At 38.0% G+C, this 15,891-nt stretch overlaps 1 protein-coding gene across 1 annotated transcript in view; it reads left to right on the forward strand.

Moving 5' to 3' along the window:
• Positions 1-14,942, forward strand: part of Wnk3 (WNK lysine deficient protein kinase 3) — a 125,776-nt gene extending 110,834 nt beyond the window's left edge. Inside the window, exons 22-23 of the mRNA XM_036174445.1 lie at positions 8,235-8,437; positions 13,168-14,942. Coding sequence (XP_036030338.1) covers positions 8,235-8,437; positions 13,168-13,497 — 533 coding nt within the window. The 3' untranslated portion in view covers positions 13,498-14,942. The remainder of the gene's footprint in view (positions 1-8,234; positions 8,438-13,167) is intronic.
• The last annotated feature ends 949 nt before the right edge of the window (positions 14,943-15,891 follow it).

Genomic DNA, 15,891 nt, shown 5'->3' on the forward strand with positions numbered 1-15,891 from the left:
GGTAGACTAGGATTGAAGGCAGCTTTGGAGATTCAGTATTAGAAGTCATAAGACCTTCAGTCTGATGTTATCACATTTATAGCTAGACTTCATTTTGGTCCCAAATGCCTTGCTTGCTTACATACTTGTTTTGTTCGTTCGTTTAGAGATGAGTTCTTCCTATGGTCCCCAGCCATTGGCTGGACTCCAATTATCCCTCTACCTCAGCCTCTGAAGTTGCTAAGTCTATAGGAGAGGCACTCTTTGATACTCTTTTTTCTGGTATACTGAAGATCAAAGCACAGGAGCCTTGCACATCTAGGAAACTACTCTGTCAGTGAGCTAAACTTCTAGCTTACCCAAATGGCTTTTTGTTTTGTTTCTTTGAGACAGGGTTTCTCTGTGTAGTTTGGTGCCTATCCTGGATCTCACTCTGTAGACCAGGCTGGCCTCGAACTCACAGAGATCTGCCTGCCTCTGCCTCCCGAGTGCTGGAATTAAAGGTGTGCGCCATCATCGCCCCATATCCTAATGGCTTTTTTTATTTTTGTTTTTTGCTGTGCCCAAACATGGCTTTCATATGATTTTGGCTTATTATTTCAATTATTTTAAGTGGATTATAGTATCTTCCACCTGTTGTTGAACTTTTCAATTCTATAAATTTTGTTTCATGTATTTTGGAACTCTGCTACATGTGTTTATGATTCTTACATCTTTTGATATTATATATTTCTAATATGAATATAGGCAATCGTCTTTTGTTAGTTTACTACTTGTATGTTGCACATTTCCATTCTTTTTTTTTTTTTTTTTGGAGCTGAGGATCGAACCCAGGGCCTTGCTCTTGCTAGGCAAGTGCTCTACCACTGAGCAGAATCTCCAACCCTGCACATTTCCATTCTTTTAATGTATTTTTTATTTTATTTTAAAGCATTTATTGTTATTTTACGTGCGTAGGTGTTTTGCCTGCATGTGTATCTGTGTGAAGGTGTCGGACCTCCTGGAACTGGAGTTACAGACAGTGGTGAGCTGTCATGTGGGTGCTGGGAATTGAACTCAGGTCCTTTGAAAGAGCAGCCAGTGCTCTTAACTGCTGAGCCATCTCTCCAGCCCTATTTTTTATTTTTTAATTAATTCATTTATTTTGTGTGTCTCTGTATATGTGCATGTGTGTGTCTGCATATGTACCGCAGCATGCATTTGGATGACAGAAGACAAGTTGTAGGAGTTGGTTCTAGAAATCAAATTCAAGTTGTCAGACTTGGCAGCAAGTGCCTTCACCTACCCAGCCATCTTCCCATGCCTTTTATACTTTTAATCTGATCCGTATTTATTATGGACATCATTATATAGTTAGATCATGTTTCATCTACTCTGTCAGCCTTTGACTTTTTCTTGGGTTATTTAAACCATGTCTATATAATTTAATTATAAACAAAGAAGCATTTCTACTTATCATTTTGCTATTTGTTTTTCATGTCTAATGGCCTTTTTGTTGTTCTTTAATTCCTGCCTTTGTGTTAAACATGTATTCTTAAAAGATTCATTTGGGGGGTAGTGTATGTACATATGTGTATATGTGTGTGCTTTCCTTACCCCTTGAGGCACAGTCCCTCCCTGAGCCTTAGGCTCTCATTTTCTTCGGTAGGTTGGAAGCTAGCAAGCCTTCCTGATGCTGCTGTCTTGCTTCCCCTAACATCTGGAATTATAGATATTTGGATGGATGGCTCGTTAATGTGGGTGCTGGGATATGAACTCCAAGCTTCATGATTGTACAGTAAATGCTGAGCCATCTTTCCAGGCCCTAAATAGATATTTTTTATAATGTTTAAATCCTCTTGTTGTTTCCATTATTATATTTTTTTTTAGTTATTTTCCTGTAGTAGCCATGGGGATTATAATTAGCTTCTTAGTTCAAGGCAATATAGTTCAGAATAACACTATCTTAATTTCAGTGGTATATACATTTTCTTTCTTTCTTTGTACTATTATTGTACACATTACATTTTTACAAATCAACACATTTTATAATTATTGCTTTTTGTAGTCATCTTTGTAATCAGATGAGAGAATATGATAGTTATAAACACAAAGTACATCTATACTGAATATTATATTTGCTAATGCAGTTCTTTGTTTCTCACATATACTTTCACTGCATTGCCGACTTTTTCATCATAAAGGACTTCATCTGTTATTTTTTACAAGGCAGCTGTGTTAACAATTCACTTTAAAACTTTTTCTAAGAATTTTTTTTTCATATTTTCAATTTATAGGACTTGTTTCACAAAGCAGGTTATAGAAAAATGCCTTGGATTCAAAGGCTATTAAAAAGACCAATTATAGTTAAATTTATAATTGCTTTTCTCTTTGCCACACACTATAACATAAAAAACATGTTCATGTTTTGCTTGGGCAATCAAAAAGAGATATTTTAGATTTCCAATTTATGTGTATCACTGCTTTGACAGCCTCCAGCTCCTAGAAACAGCTGTAACTCTTTATATTTTTGTCTTTAGGTCCAGAGTTAAATGTCCTTTATGATTTACAACAGCTTGAACGCTAGTATAACCAGAATTCTAAATTAATTAGCTATTTAAAGTTCATCTGTAATAAAAATAAATAAATCCAGGATTGGGGATTTAGCTCAGTGGTAGAGCAATTGCCTAGTAAGCACAAGGCCCTGGGTTTGATCCTCAGCTCTGGAAAATAAATATATAAATAAATAAATCCTTTTCTCCCATAATGTTGATTTTAAAAAACTAATGAAACTTATGAAATTGAAATAAAAAGAAAAATATTTTACCCTAAAATGTCTATTAGTAAATTAATAAATATTATTATGATGTAAGGATCCCCAAAATATTTTTTTAAAAATAATTTTTGTAAAAGAGATCCCATCATCTTGACTCAAATTTTCAAGGACTTTGGGAAATAATGTAAAACAATAGATTTCATTCTTAGGAAGAGAAGAAATCAAAATCATGGTGTATACTTAAACCACCCCCTCTAGAGCTCAGGGAATGTTATGGAAGAGGGGCTGGAAAAAGGGCCAAAAGATATGGTAAAGGGCTACAAAACGCAATTCCCTAGACTTGATACAACCATTGTAATCATCATCTCACAGAAACTGTAGTTACTACCACTGGGACCATCCAAGACCAACCCTATCAATGATCAGTCGAGGGAGAGGGCCACATGGGGCCCTTTACCTCTGAACTATTGGCTATTGATATCATTTCTGAGAGAAAGTGAGTCACCAGCCACAGTTTCTGCTGTGACCTTTGAATTTACTTCTAAAGTCAACTAAAAGCAAATATGCTAAAGGGTTTATTTCAGTTTTCCCCTCAATTATAACATTAGGTTTCTGAAATGAGAAAAGATAAAGTAAAATACAGAGATTTGGTAGTTTGTCTTTATAACTTTTTTCTCAAATCTCAATCACATTTACATTGTTTATTCATTTCTAATTTCATGCATAGAGCCAATTTCATCTGCCTTTGAACTCTTAAAATTAATTGGTCCCCCAGAAATATCTTACTCTTTGATTGTCTTTAACTCTACTACATACACATTTCTTATAAGACACTCTTCTTTTTTCTTCATAGGTTAAAATTCACCTTTAGGAAACTGGTATTCATTTTTCTAAATGAAAAAAAGTCAATCCCCTTCAAGGAATTTATAGCATAGTCTTGTCTGGGGGTTCTTCTTCCTTTTTGAAAGTATGGTCTTCTTGTGATAGTTTTTCAGCGTTTTGATGCTATTTCATCGTCTTCTTGCCATATATTTGCTTGTTTGTTTTTATTTCTTTAATTTGTAGGTTTATTTTTTTTTTATTTTATTTTATGTATATGGGTGTTTTTCCTGCATGTATGTCTGTGTATTACATGTGTGCCTGGTACCTGCAGAGGCCAGAAGAAGGCATCAGATCCCCTGGAACTGGAGTTATAGACAGTTGTGAGTCATCAAGTAGGTGCTTTGAATCAAACCCAGGTCCAGTGCTGTTCAGAACTGAGCCATCTCTTCAGTCTTCCTTTTTATATTTTTTTTAGAAAAGGTTACTATATAGGTCAGGCTGGCTCTGAACTTAGAATATTCCTGCTTCAGCTTTCCCAATGCTGATAGTAGAGGCATATACTACAATGCCTAGTTCTTCTTAAATTTTAATCATAAACAGAAATACTAGTAAAAAATTAAATAAGATGTGATTCTATGTTTTTGAACCTTGTTTAAATACATTAGCATTCTATGCCTGACTCTGCAAGAACTTAAACATGATTGGTTACTTTGTCTGGGTCTAGTTTCTCCATTAAAAAATACTTTTACTGTATTACTTAGATTGTTTCCATTTTTATCATTATATGATGATGCTGCCTCTTGCTTCTGCTCATTTCTCTTCCTCCTGCATGGCTTGAAGCCATGGCCATACATGCTACACAAGCTGTGTAGTACTAAGGCACATCTCTAGCCTTACGGGTATTTTTTAATGTTTTTATTTATTTTTGAGAATTTTATAAATGTATAGAATGTTTTCCAATCATATTGACCCCGTTCCTTCCTCCAACTATTTCTAGATCCCCTCACATTCATTTTCCAGCTTAATGTTCTCTTTTATTATTATTATATTTGTGTTTTAATTTTACACATCAGCCATGGGTTCCCCTGTCCTCCCCCCTCCCACCCTCACCTTTCCCTCAGCCCCTCCCCTCCATTTCCATGTCCTCCAGAACCAAGACATCCCTGGGGATTCATTTAAACCTGGTGGATTCAGTACAGGCAGGTCCAGTCCCCTCCTTCCAGGCTGAGCAAAGTGTCCCTGTGTAAGCCCAAGGTTCCAAACAGCCAGCTCATGCACTAAAGACAGGTCCCGGTCCCACAGCCTGGATGCCTCCCAAACAGTTCAAGCTATTGAATTGTCTCACTTATCCAGAGGGCCTGCTCCAGCTGGGGGCTCCACAGCCTTTGGTTCATAATTCATGTGCTTCCATTCATTTGGCTATTTGTCCCTGTGCTTTTCCAATCTTGGGCTCAACAATTCACACTCTTACAGTCCCTCCTCTTTCTGGACAATTGGACACCTGGAGCTCCACCTGGGGCCTGGCTGAGGATCTCTGCATCCACTTCCATCAGTTATTGGATGAGAGTTCCAGCTCGACTGTTAGAGTGTTTAGCTATCTGATCACCAGACTAGGTCAGATCAGGATTTCTCTCAACCATTGCCAGCAGTCTACAGAGGATGTATCATTGTGGATTTCTGGGGTCCTCTCCAGCACTCTGCCTATTCCTGTTCTCATGTGGTCTTCATTTATCATGGTCTGTTATTCCTTGTTCTCCCTTTCTGTTCTTGATCCAGCTGGGATCTCCTGCTCCCATAAGCTTTCTTTCCCTCAAACCTTGCCCTTCATTACTCCCATTGTCATCCAGGTTGTTCATGTAGATCTCATCCATTTCTCTGTCATTGGGTGATCCCTGTGTCTTTCCTAGGGTCCCGTGTTCTAGGTAGCCTCCCTGGGGTTGTGTAGCAGTCTAGTCATCTTTGTTTTACATCTAGTATCCTCCTATGAGTGAGTACATACCATGTTTGTCCTTCTGAGTCTGGGTTACCTCACTCAGGATGATTTTTTTCTAGATCCATCCATTTGCCCGCAAACCTCATGATGTCATTGTTTTTCACTGCTGAGTAGTACTCCATTGTGTATATGTACCATATTGTCTTTATCCATTCTTCAGTTGAAGGGCATCTAGGTTGTTTCCAGGTTCTGGCTATTACAAACAATGCTGATATGAACATAGCTGTGTGCTAGCCATGTGTGTGGGGCCATCCACTAAGAATATTGTCAGCCTACCAAGAACTACACCCCTAAAGAAAATGCACTCGGGCTGGAGAGATGGTTCAGAGGTTAAGAGCACCAACTGCTCTTCCAGAGGTCCTGAGTTCAGTTCCCAGCATCCACATGGTGGCTCACAACCATCTGTAATGAGATCTGGTTCCCTCTTCTGTATACATAATAAATAAATTACTCTTTAAAAAATAAAATAAAAAAGAAAATGCATTCTTCTAGAAACCATTAGTTGCCAATAGATCCTCAGCTAGGCCTGGGAGTTTGAGTGCCTGTCTTAGTCAGTGTTCTACTGCTGTGAAGAGACACCATGTCCACAGTAAACTCTTAGAAAGGAAAACATGTAATTGAGGCTGGCTTAGTGTTCAGAGTTTTGGTTCATTATCATGGCAGGAAGCATGGTGGTGTGCAGGTAGATATGGTGCTGGAGAGTTAGTTGAGAGTGCTACATCTGGATCCACAGGCAGCAGGAAGAGAGACACATTGGGCTTGGCTTGGGCATTTGAAACCCTAAAGCCCAGCTACTTCCTCCAACAAAACAGCACCTACTCCAACAAGCTCATAAAGTCCTAATTCTTTCAAATAGTGTCACTCCCTATGAGCCTATGGGGGCCATTTTCATTCAGTCCACTACAGTGCCCCTCCCACATTTGTTCTGAAATGTTGACTAGTTTGATCTTTTATTGGTTTTATGCAGTCAACCACAGCCAGCTGTGAGTTTGAGAATGCCTTGTCGTGTCTAAGACAGTTTGGCCCAGATCTTCTCCAACCTCTGGATCTTAGAATCTTTCTTTCCCTTTTTCTGCAATGTTCTGAGTCTTGAGGGGAGGTGTGTGACATAGATGTACCATTTATGGCTGGGCACTACACAGATACTTATTCTCTCAGTTTGACCAGTTGAGCATCACTGTATTAACCGCCATCCACTACACAAAGATGCTTCCCTGATGAGGACTGAGGGCTGCATTAATCTATGGGTACAGCAGTAAATTATTAGGAGTCATTTAATACTATGTCCATTTAGAAAAATAATAGTAGTATGTTTATCCCTAGAACCTCTGAGCTCCCCATCCAGGTTTCCTGGCTAGATTTACAGTAACAGGCATGAGTTTCCTCTTGTGGAAAAGGCCTTAAATCTGAGCAGAAAGTGGTTGGTTTTTTCCATAACATTTATACCACTACTATACTTGCCAGGCCAGTCCTTATTATACTTCGCAGGGGTTACAGCTGGGTAAAACACTTAATGACTTTTATCCCTCAGCAACCTGCTGTACTATGAAAACTAGCGAGCAGGAAATAAGCTTCCAAGTCAGTACCAGCTTGATTTCTCCAAGTCCTGTGACCAAAGTGTATGGTGTCTTCAGCAGTAGGGTATCACTATTATGTTCTATTGGACAACAAAAGCAATGGTAATAGGTTGTATTGATTTGGGTGTCTCTGGAATCCCTCTGACCAAAAATTTGAGAGGAGGTATCTTACTCAGCACTTCCTTTTTATTTGACAGCCTATGACTTCTAAGAGGAACATTAGTCCCTATGAAGGGTAACTTAATTTAAACTCTTACATGTGTATGTGCATATGGAAGTTTATGACAGTAGTTTCCATATATCCTTTTCAAACATCCTCATTGTAGTTATTCCCTCCGCCAACCCTCTCATTTCCCTGTTCTCCCATCCCCCTCCTCATTTTCTCACATGACCCTCTTCTTTCTCTGTTCTATTAGGTCTTTCTTCTCCCCAGTGGCCCCTTTTTAATTTCCTGGCTTTTATAAGCACATGTGAGTCTTTTATAACTCCTCCAAATATCTACTCAAGGAAGCATATAAAAACATTAAAGTTATACTAATTTTTTGGAGAGCCTTTTTATCATACATGACTTTCACCATTTAATTTGATGTCCAAGCTCTAAGAAACTTTTGAGTATTGAAGAGTTATTTAGTGATTACACTAGCATTCTCTCTCTCTCTCTCTCTCTCTCTCTCTCTCTCTCTGAGCTGAGGATCGAACCCAGGGCCTTGAGCTTGCTAGGCAATCACTCTACCACTGAGCTAAATCCCCAACTCTGATTACACTAGCTTAACAGCTTGAAATTGGCAGTCTCAAGTCAACAATAATTTATGGTTACCCTTATCTCATATATGTTGCTCAAAGAAGAGTTATCTTGAACTAGGAAATGGCTCAGTAGGCAAGGGAACTTGCCCCCAAGCCTGATAACCTAAGTTGATTCCTGGGAACCCACATGATGGAAGGAGATAGCTCACTTTTGCAGGCTGTCCTGTCACACACACACACACACACACACACACACACACACACACACACACACACACACTAAAAATTTTAAGATCAGGAGTGTTATCTGCTTAACCAGTTGCAATTCCTTTACATGGTTTTCCTGTTTTGTTTTTTCTTGTAGATGCCCTATGTGCGGAGAGTAATACAGTGTCGTGCCAGCAATCTCCGGCCAGTAAAAAGGGGATGTTCACAGATGATTTACATAAGTTGGTGGATGATTGGACAAAGGAAACAGTAGGGCATTTCCCTAGTAAGCCGAGTTTAAACCAACTCAAACAGAGCCAACAAAAATTAGAGACAGAAAACTGGAACAAGGTACATGAAGTAAGTCGCTTATCCTCTGTCCTCCTTATAAAAATTAAAAGCTATAACAATTGATTTAGCCTATAATTATAGTTACTGCTCAAAAATAGTATGGAATATGATATTGAGACTTTGATCCTTATCTAGAATTATCATGTCTTTGAGCAAATTATCTTTTAGACTACATGTTGCCAAATTTTTATGAAGGGACCAATTAGTAAACATTTTAGGCTTTCCAAGCCACAGGGTTACAGGAGTCACCTTGCTTCTAATGCAAAAGCAGTCTAAGAAAATAGGTAGGCAAATGGTTGTGGCTCTGTTCTATTACCACTTGATTTATGGAATGTTCCTCCCTTGAAGCCCCTCCCATTCATAGGAGTTCTTAGTTTCCCTTAACAAATCAGTTTGCCGTGCTTAAAAAACAAACAAACATGACTTATAAAAAGTGGTGGTGGGCCAAAATTTGCTGGCTCTAGTTTTACACTATTCTCTCTCCAAAAATATAAAATATTCAAAATGAATTCATTTGGAGAGATGGTTAATCTGATAGTACAGGAAGAATTAAGTGTTGAAGAAAAGGTGTTGTCCTATGCTACATATCAATGTTCTTAAACCCAATAAGGTATCTGAACTATCTTTGTTTAGTTCATAAAAAATAATTTTGGGGTTGGGGATTTAGCTCAGTTGTAGAGCACTTGCCTAGCAAGCGCAAAGCCCTGGTTCAGTCCTCAGCTCTGGAAAAAAAGAATTAAGGCTGTGGAAGGTGAAATATTATAGGTCTGTTGAGTTTATAGAAAAGATGCCAGTTATTACACATGGCATACAAGATAAGATGTACATATAAGTGGTATGTGGAAGTTCACAGTGTATTCTGAAGTGGGAATAAGATTATTCAACAGAATATATAGAACAATATAATTTAGGCAAAATTATATGTTAGACCTATGTTTATGAATATATAAATATGAAAATCACTGAACAATATGTTCGGTGGTGGAATTTGGATCTTATTTTACCTTGTGCTTTTTTGTGTTCAAATTTTTTAAGCAATATTTTTTCAAAGCAAGCAAACCTGTTAAAATGTTAAGTGTTAGATTTTCAGCCCTTGTAATTGGAGGATATCTCTGAGTTTATTATTCTTGTGTATATACTTGATAATAGATATAGTCATTAATATAGTTAAATAAAGAACATATGAAGAGTTTCATTGAACTGAAGTTGTCGCTTAGTGTTAAAGCATTTGCCTCACAAGTAAAAAGCCCTGGATTTGGTACTGTGCACTATGAGAAAAAAGGTAGAAAAATGACCACTTTTCCTTAAACAGGACATGATGATGCACATCTGTTGTCCCTGCACTCAGGAGGCTGAGACAAGAGTATCCTTAGTTGATACATGAGATACATACTAAAAAAATATATCTATTAATGTTGAATGAAACTATCAAAACTTGGCTTCCTCAAGTAATGAACACTATATCTGCTTGGGAGATGTATGTGTTTGTCTTATTCCTGGTACCAGTTGACACTCAGATAATATCATTACTGTAAAATCTGAGATCCTTTAGAGGCGTTTCAAGACAGAAATGCATTTGTTCTGCCAGTGAGAGATTCTGAGTGCTGTATGAAGGAGGTTTTGTTGACTAGTTGGATGGTGGTTTAGTGAGTATAAAAGACGGTGTTTGCAAGAAGAGTGAGCAGAAAATTATGTGTAAATAAAAGTGGTAAAGATCTTTTTTGTTTGTTTGGTTTGGTTTTTCGAGACAGAGTTTCTCTGTGTAGCTTTGTGCCTTTCCTGGATTTCACTCTGTAGACCAGGCTGGCCTCGAACTCACAAAGATCTGCCTCTGCCTCCCGAGTGCGCCACTACTGCCCGGCAAGATCTTTTAACAGATTTGGGTCCCGATGTCAGCTAGTCATTTACTAGCTGTATGACTTCATGTCTTTTTGCTGCCTCAGAGTTCTTGTATTTCCAATGTGGATAATCCTCACAGGATTACTGTGAAGATTAAGTTAGATAGCACCAATAAAATCACACCATCACAGGGTTACTTATACATGGTAACTATTTTTGTATTTTAGATTTGGTTAGTTATATATTTTTGTAGAGGGTCAACTAGTATTCTTGCATAGTACTGTCCTGTAGCCCTACTTAGATGTTTTTGTTTGCATAATCATGTAGCAAGCCCCTTATTGTATACCAAGTGCTCTGCTAGACATAAGTTTAGTGAGTAAAAGCAAATAAAGGTATTAAATCAGTATTAAATTGCAATTATACTATGAATTACAAGTAAAGTATAGGGGGATACCATGTAGTAAGGGAAATGTGATCTACTAAAAGAGGTCAATAAGGGCTAGCCAGATGGCCCAGTGGCACTTGTCACCCTGCCTGACTACCTGAGTTCAGTTCCCAGAACCCACATGGTAGGAGCAAACTGACTCTCACAAGTTGCCCTCTGACCTCCACATGCAATTGTAAGTAGTTAAAGAAAGCTTTCCTGATAAAGTGATGACTGACTGAAATCTAGAGAGTAGACGTTAATAGCATATACAAAAGCCTGATGTGAGGAAAGAAACATAAAAGGACTGAGAGTAAGGCAGTCTGGCTGAAGCAAAGAGAGCAAAGAGTGGTGAACAGTGAATATAAGGAGTAGATGGCGTCTCAAATGTGGTAATGATGAGCAATGGTGTATTTATTTTAAGAAAGATGGATAGTTATGATGCCCCAGGTCTTTCATAGGATCTCATTTGAATTATTGTTTCTTTTGAGAAGAGCATTGACTGAAGCAAGAAGACAGAATTTGGTGGGATTAGTGTCAGTGTTCTCTGACCAGTAGGAGTTAGTTACACTAGTCTAGTTGATGAGTTGAGTTGAACAGAAGTGAACAGATTCCAAGGAATGTTTAAGAGAGAATAGATACGATTTGGTAATTGAATGACTGTATGACTTGGTTGGTAGTGGCTGCTGATCACTGAAATGGGAAGATTGCCTGTTTGGGCATTTGAATCAGAGATATCTTAGGAATAGTCAAGAGTAGACTTATAACCCCTCTAATTCAGTCTTTAAAAAACATACCATTATTTTTTAAACAATACTACTCATTACATAACTTAACCAATGAAAAAATACAAATTTTAAAATACCACTTTCAAATCCCACCACCTGGAAATGGTTGTCATCAACTTCAGGCAAATGTTAGATATCAGATCATTTTCTTTATGAATACATAGATGCATAGAAATAAGTTTATTGAAATGTGATCATAGTATATTGCTGTTTTGAATCAGAAGCATTAAATTTAATTTTACATAACAGAAAGAAATATTGTTGAGATTGCTGAACTTTAAATAAAATATATATTGCCATTCATTTTCAGGTCAAACTAAACATTTTATCCTAACTTACATTGAAAGTTTCTAACAAAAGTTTAATTGAAAGTTTAGTTTTAGCTTGGTAATTCAGGATTTGAGGCTGCTAAGAGAATTATTTACATTATTGGGATTATTATTCCTATGTGTATTATAAATATATTATAAATCTCTATACATATGTTTAATCAGAACAAAATTTGTTAAGAATAGCCAGGCAGGAAGGAATACATCTTTTCATACTGCCCAAAACACAATTGTCTGTTTTCAGTTTAAATTTGGAAGAATAGGGGGCTGTGAAGATAGCTTAACCAGTAAACTACTTACCATGCAAATATGAGGACCTGAATTTAGTTCTTAGAGCCCATGTGAAAAAGCTGGGTGTGTGGTACATGCATAATTCTCAGCACTGGGGAGGCAGCAACAAGTGAGTCCTTGGGTATTGCTAGCTAGCCAGCATTGCCTACTTAGTGAGCTTCAGGCCAATGAGAGAGTCTGTCTCAGAAAACCAGTAGGGTAGCACACCCCAAGCAGACTCTTGCCTGCATTTGTATATAAGCCTACATGCACATACACATGCAAGAATAAAAGTAAATGTATAAGAATATAACAGAAGGGCTAGAGATGATTCAGTGGTTCACAGCATTGGCTGCTCTTTCAGAAGACGGATTTGATTCCCAACACCCACATAGCTGCTCACTTCTGTCTGTTAACTCCAGTCCCAGGGGATCCAATGCCCTCTTTTGGCCTCCATGGGTACAGCATGCACATGTTACACATACATGCAGGCAAAACACCCATACAAGCAAAATAAAATAAAAATAACAGAAGTGTCATATTTCAAGATAATGAGAAGGGGGGAAATGAAGGAGATGTTTATTGAACACCTGCTATACGTCAGGTCCCCTTGTCACACTAATTGTATTCCTCTGTATCTGGAGGATCATATAATAAGATGGGCTATTTTCATCTATGCCTACAGTGTGAAAGCACATTCATGGCTGGAAAAATGAAGTAAAAGCAAAAGAATAGTACTAGCACAAGTCAAGTAGAGACTAAAGTGTGAACAGGGAATTAATATGGGCCTTAGAGTTATGTGGAACAGTGTTGAAGTCTCTGCCTCATTCTTAAGTTGTTTGGTGGTATTGGGCTACTTACCAATTTTATTTTCTGTTTCCTCATCTGAAAATGCCTATACTGTAGGGCAAGGCAGTGAGAAAAATGAGCTGTGGTAAAGAATGTTACCATTGCATAACTCACAGAAAGCTACTCTGCTCACTGTAGTAGTAGATGTAGTAAGCCTAAAAGAGTAGGAATGTAGACTGATAAAAGAATATGCCAAATAAACTGATGTTTTGTTTTTATGTTTGTTTTTGTTTTTGTTAGAGTACTCCATCTACTATGGGCTACACATCAACATGGATTTCTCCTCACTCCCAAATTCGTGGAGCTGTCCCAACTTCCTTGCCACAAGGACTCCCACTCCCTTCATTTCCTGGGCCATTATCATCATATGGAATGCCCCATGTTTGTCAGTATAATGCTGTAGGGGCCACAGGGTATCCAGTACAGTGGGTAGGAATTTCGGGAACAGCACAGCAGTCTGTAGTGGTTCCTACCCAATCTGGGGGACTCTTCCAGCCCGGGATGAATTTGCAGGCATTTCCAGCTCCACCAATGCAGAATCCGCCATCAATCCCTCCTGGTCCTAAATGAATCTAATAGATGCTGATGTAAGGGGAGAGGACTTTGAGAACACCTATAATACTAAACTGTCTTCTTGAGTTCTGCCATATTTTCTCTCATTTGAGTCTATTTTCAACTGTGTTTTTTGTCGTTCCAGTGTGATATTTGATACAGCTCATCTTTATGTAGTAATGTGCAGTTTGCACATAGAATACTGCACACAGAAATGTTTTTTCACTTCAAATCCTATCCTCTTTGATACTTGATTTTTAAAAAATACTATTCAGAATGCTTTAATAAGCTCAGCTTGAGTGTTACCATTTCCAGGACACTTTCATGTGTTGCTGAGAAGCTCTCGCCCCACTTTTGTATGCTGCTACCAGCAGTTGTATGATACTTTTCTTTAAAGCGTGTAAAAACTATATAGATTGGTTCTCCCCAAATGTGGTTGAGGTAAGACCCTCCAATAGCCAGTCTTGTGGGATTTGTCACAACTGTCTTGGGTTTACTTTTCACAGAAGGCAGTAACTGGCTGCAGAAAATGTTTTGATGTATAAATTTAGTATACTTTTTGTCAAGCAGTACAGAACATGAACGTTTTGAATGTGATTTTCTTCCCGTCATCACAGCAGTAGGAGTGAGGGCTTGTTTTAAGTGAGGCGGAGGGAAAGGAAAAAACAGAACTGTAACAGTTCCTTGAGCCTACAGCTACTAGAGCTGCTTTTGGGTTCCAGTATTAACCCAAAGCAGCGATCTTTCCTCATGTGCACACTGCATTGGTTTTGAGCATCTGAGAGGCACTGACTCGGCTTGCATTCTTTTGCTAAGTATTGCAGCTGATGGGAATCTCACTTGGGGATAATCCTTGTAATCCTAAACGAGGAGATTCAGGTTAACACTTGTTAATCCATTCATTCTTCTAAAGTGAAATGTACTTGACACATTAGGGTTTGTAGCTTTTGAGACTTTTTACATAAAACACTGGCTTTACAGGGTTCTAAGAAATGTAGGATACATACTATCCTGCAGTGAAATAGTACACCCTAGGATGATATTATTTAAATTGCCTTTAACCTTTTTTGATGACAGTTTTTTGGTTGTTATAATTTCTTACTAATATCTATAGTCTTAGACCATTTTAGATCTTAGATGCGTTTGTCAGCCTCTTGAAAATTTGAGAGATTTCACTGTCAAGTTGCACTTTACTGGGTTTTATCCAGTTTTAGGAGGAAGGGAGGCAGTGTCAAAATGTACGCCTTTGGTTTTTAGGAAGGTTAACTTCAGTAATCTTAAAGGCTCGTCACAGGGTTACCTAATTTTCAGTCTGTGAAACCCAAATAGAACTTTTACATGGTATTTATCAACTCCTAAGAATACATATTCAAATGACTTCACATTCACTGAAGCTTTGAAAGTCATTTCTAATACATGTTTTCCTGTTTAGGAATTCTCTTGGTAACCATTCCAAATTGTGCTCAGTGTTTCTTTTTTTTTTTTTTTTTTTTTTGGTTTTTCCAGACAGGGTTTCTCTGTGTAGCTTTACGCCTTTCCTGGAACTCACTTTGGAGACCAGGCTGGCCTCGAACTCACAGAGATCCGCCTGGCTCTGCCTCCTGAGTGCTGGGATTAAAGGCATGTGCCACCACTGCCCGGCTCAGTGTTTCTGTTAACAGATTTTCCTCCATATTCCTCAAAAACTTACCCCATGGGCTTGCCGGGAAGTTAGAAAACCTTTTTTTTTTAATTTCATATAGTATGCTTTGTGACAGTCAGTACCTCTTTTAAAAATTGTCTTACATTACTTACCTAAAGATCCCATCCACCATCACCTTTTTGTCACTGTTACTGGAGGCATTCTGTGGATTGCTACTGGTAAAAGCCACAATTTCTTTTCCTAAGACATCCTCTTTTGGATGAGTCCAGATCCTTTGCCCAGACTCCTGAAATTGCTTCTATGGTATTGCTCTGCAAGTTGAAATGATTTGTAAGATATTCATGTAGTTCAGTTAACTTGTATTGCCGTGTTTTCCACATGTACAAAAACAATGTTTCTGAAACCCATAATTCCTTAAAACTGTCTGTTTCATTAGCAGTTGGTTTTGTATAATTACATTGAGATAAACAACGTATAAAGGGAAATACTACAGGTTTTAAGACTGGATCTTCTCTACTTGCAATCATTTAAACAGTGTAACCCAGGATGAAAAAAGGTCCACAGATGACATGGACAATCCAATTTACTAGTGGCTGCTCTACAAAGTATGTTCTGTGTTTTGTTAAACATCTCAGTTTTACATATAATTCATCATTCTTGTTTGCCTGCAGATGTTTGCAGTGCCTTGTAATACTTAGAATCTTTTCAGGTTTTGCTGGAAAGAGAAGTCATCTTCTAAAGTTTGAAGATGGGGAATAGGGTACTGCTGT

The sequence above is a fragment of the Onychomys torridus genome, chromosome X (genome assembly GCF_903995425.1).
Source record: "Onychomys torridus chromosome X, mOncTor1.1, whole genome shotgun sequence".
In the NCBI taxonomy this organism is placed as follows: Eukaryota; Metazoa; Chordata; class Mammalia; order Rodentia; family Cricetidae; genus Onychomys; species Onychomys torridus.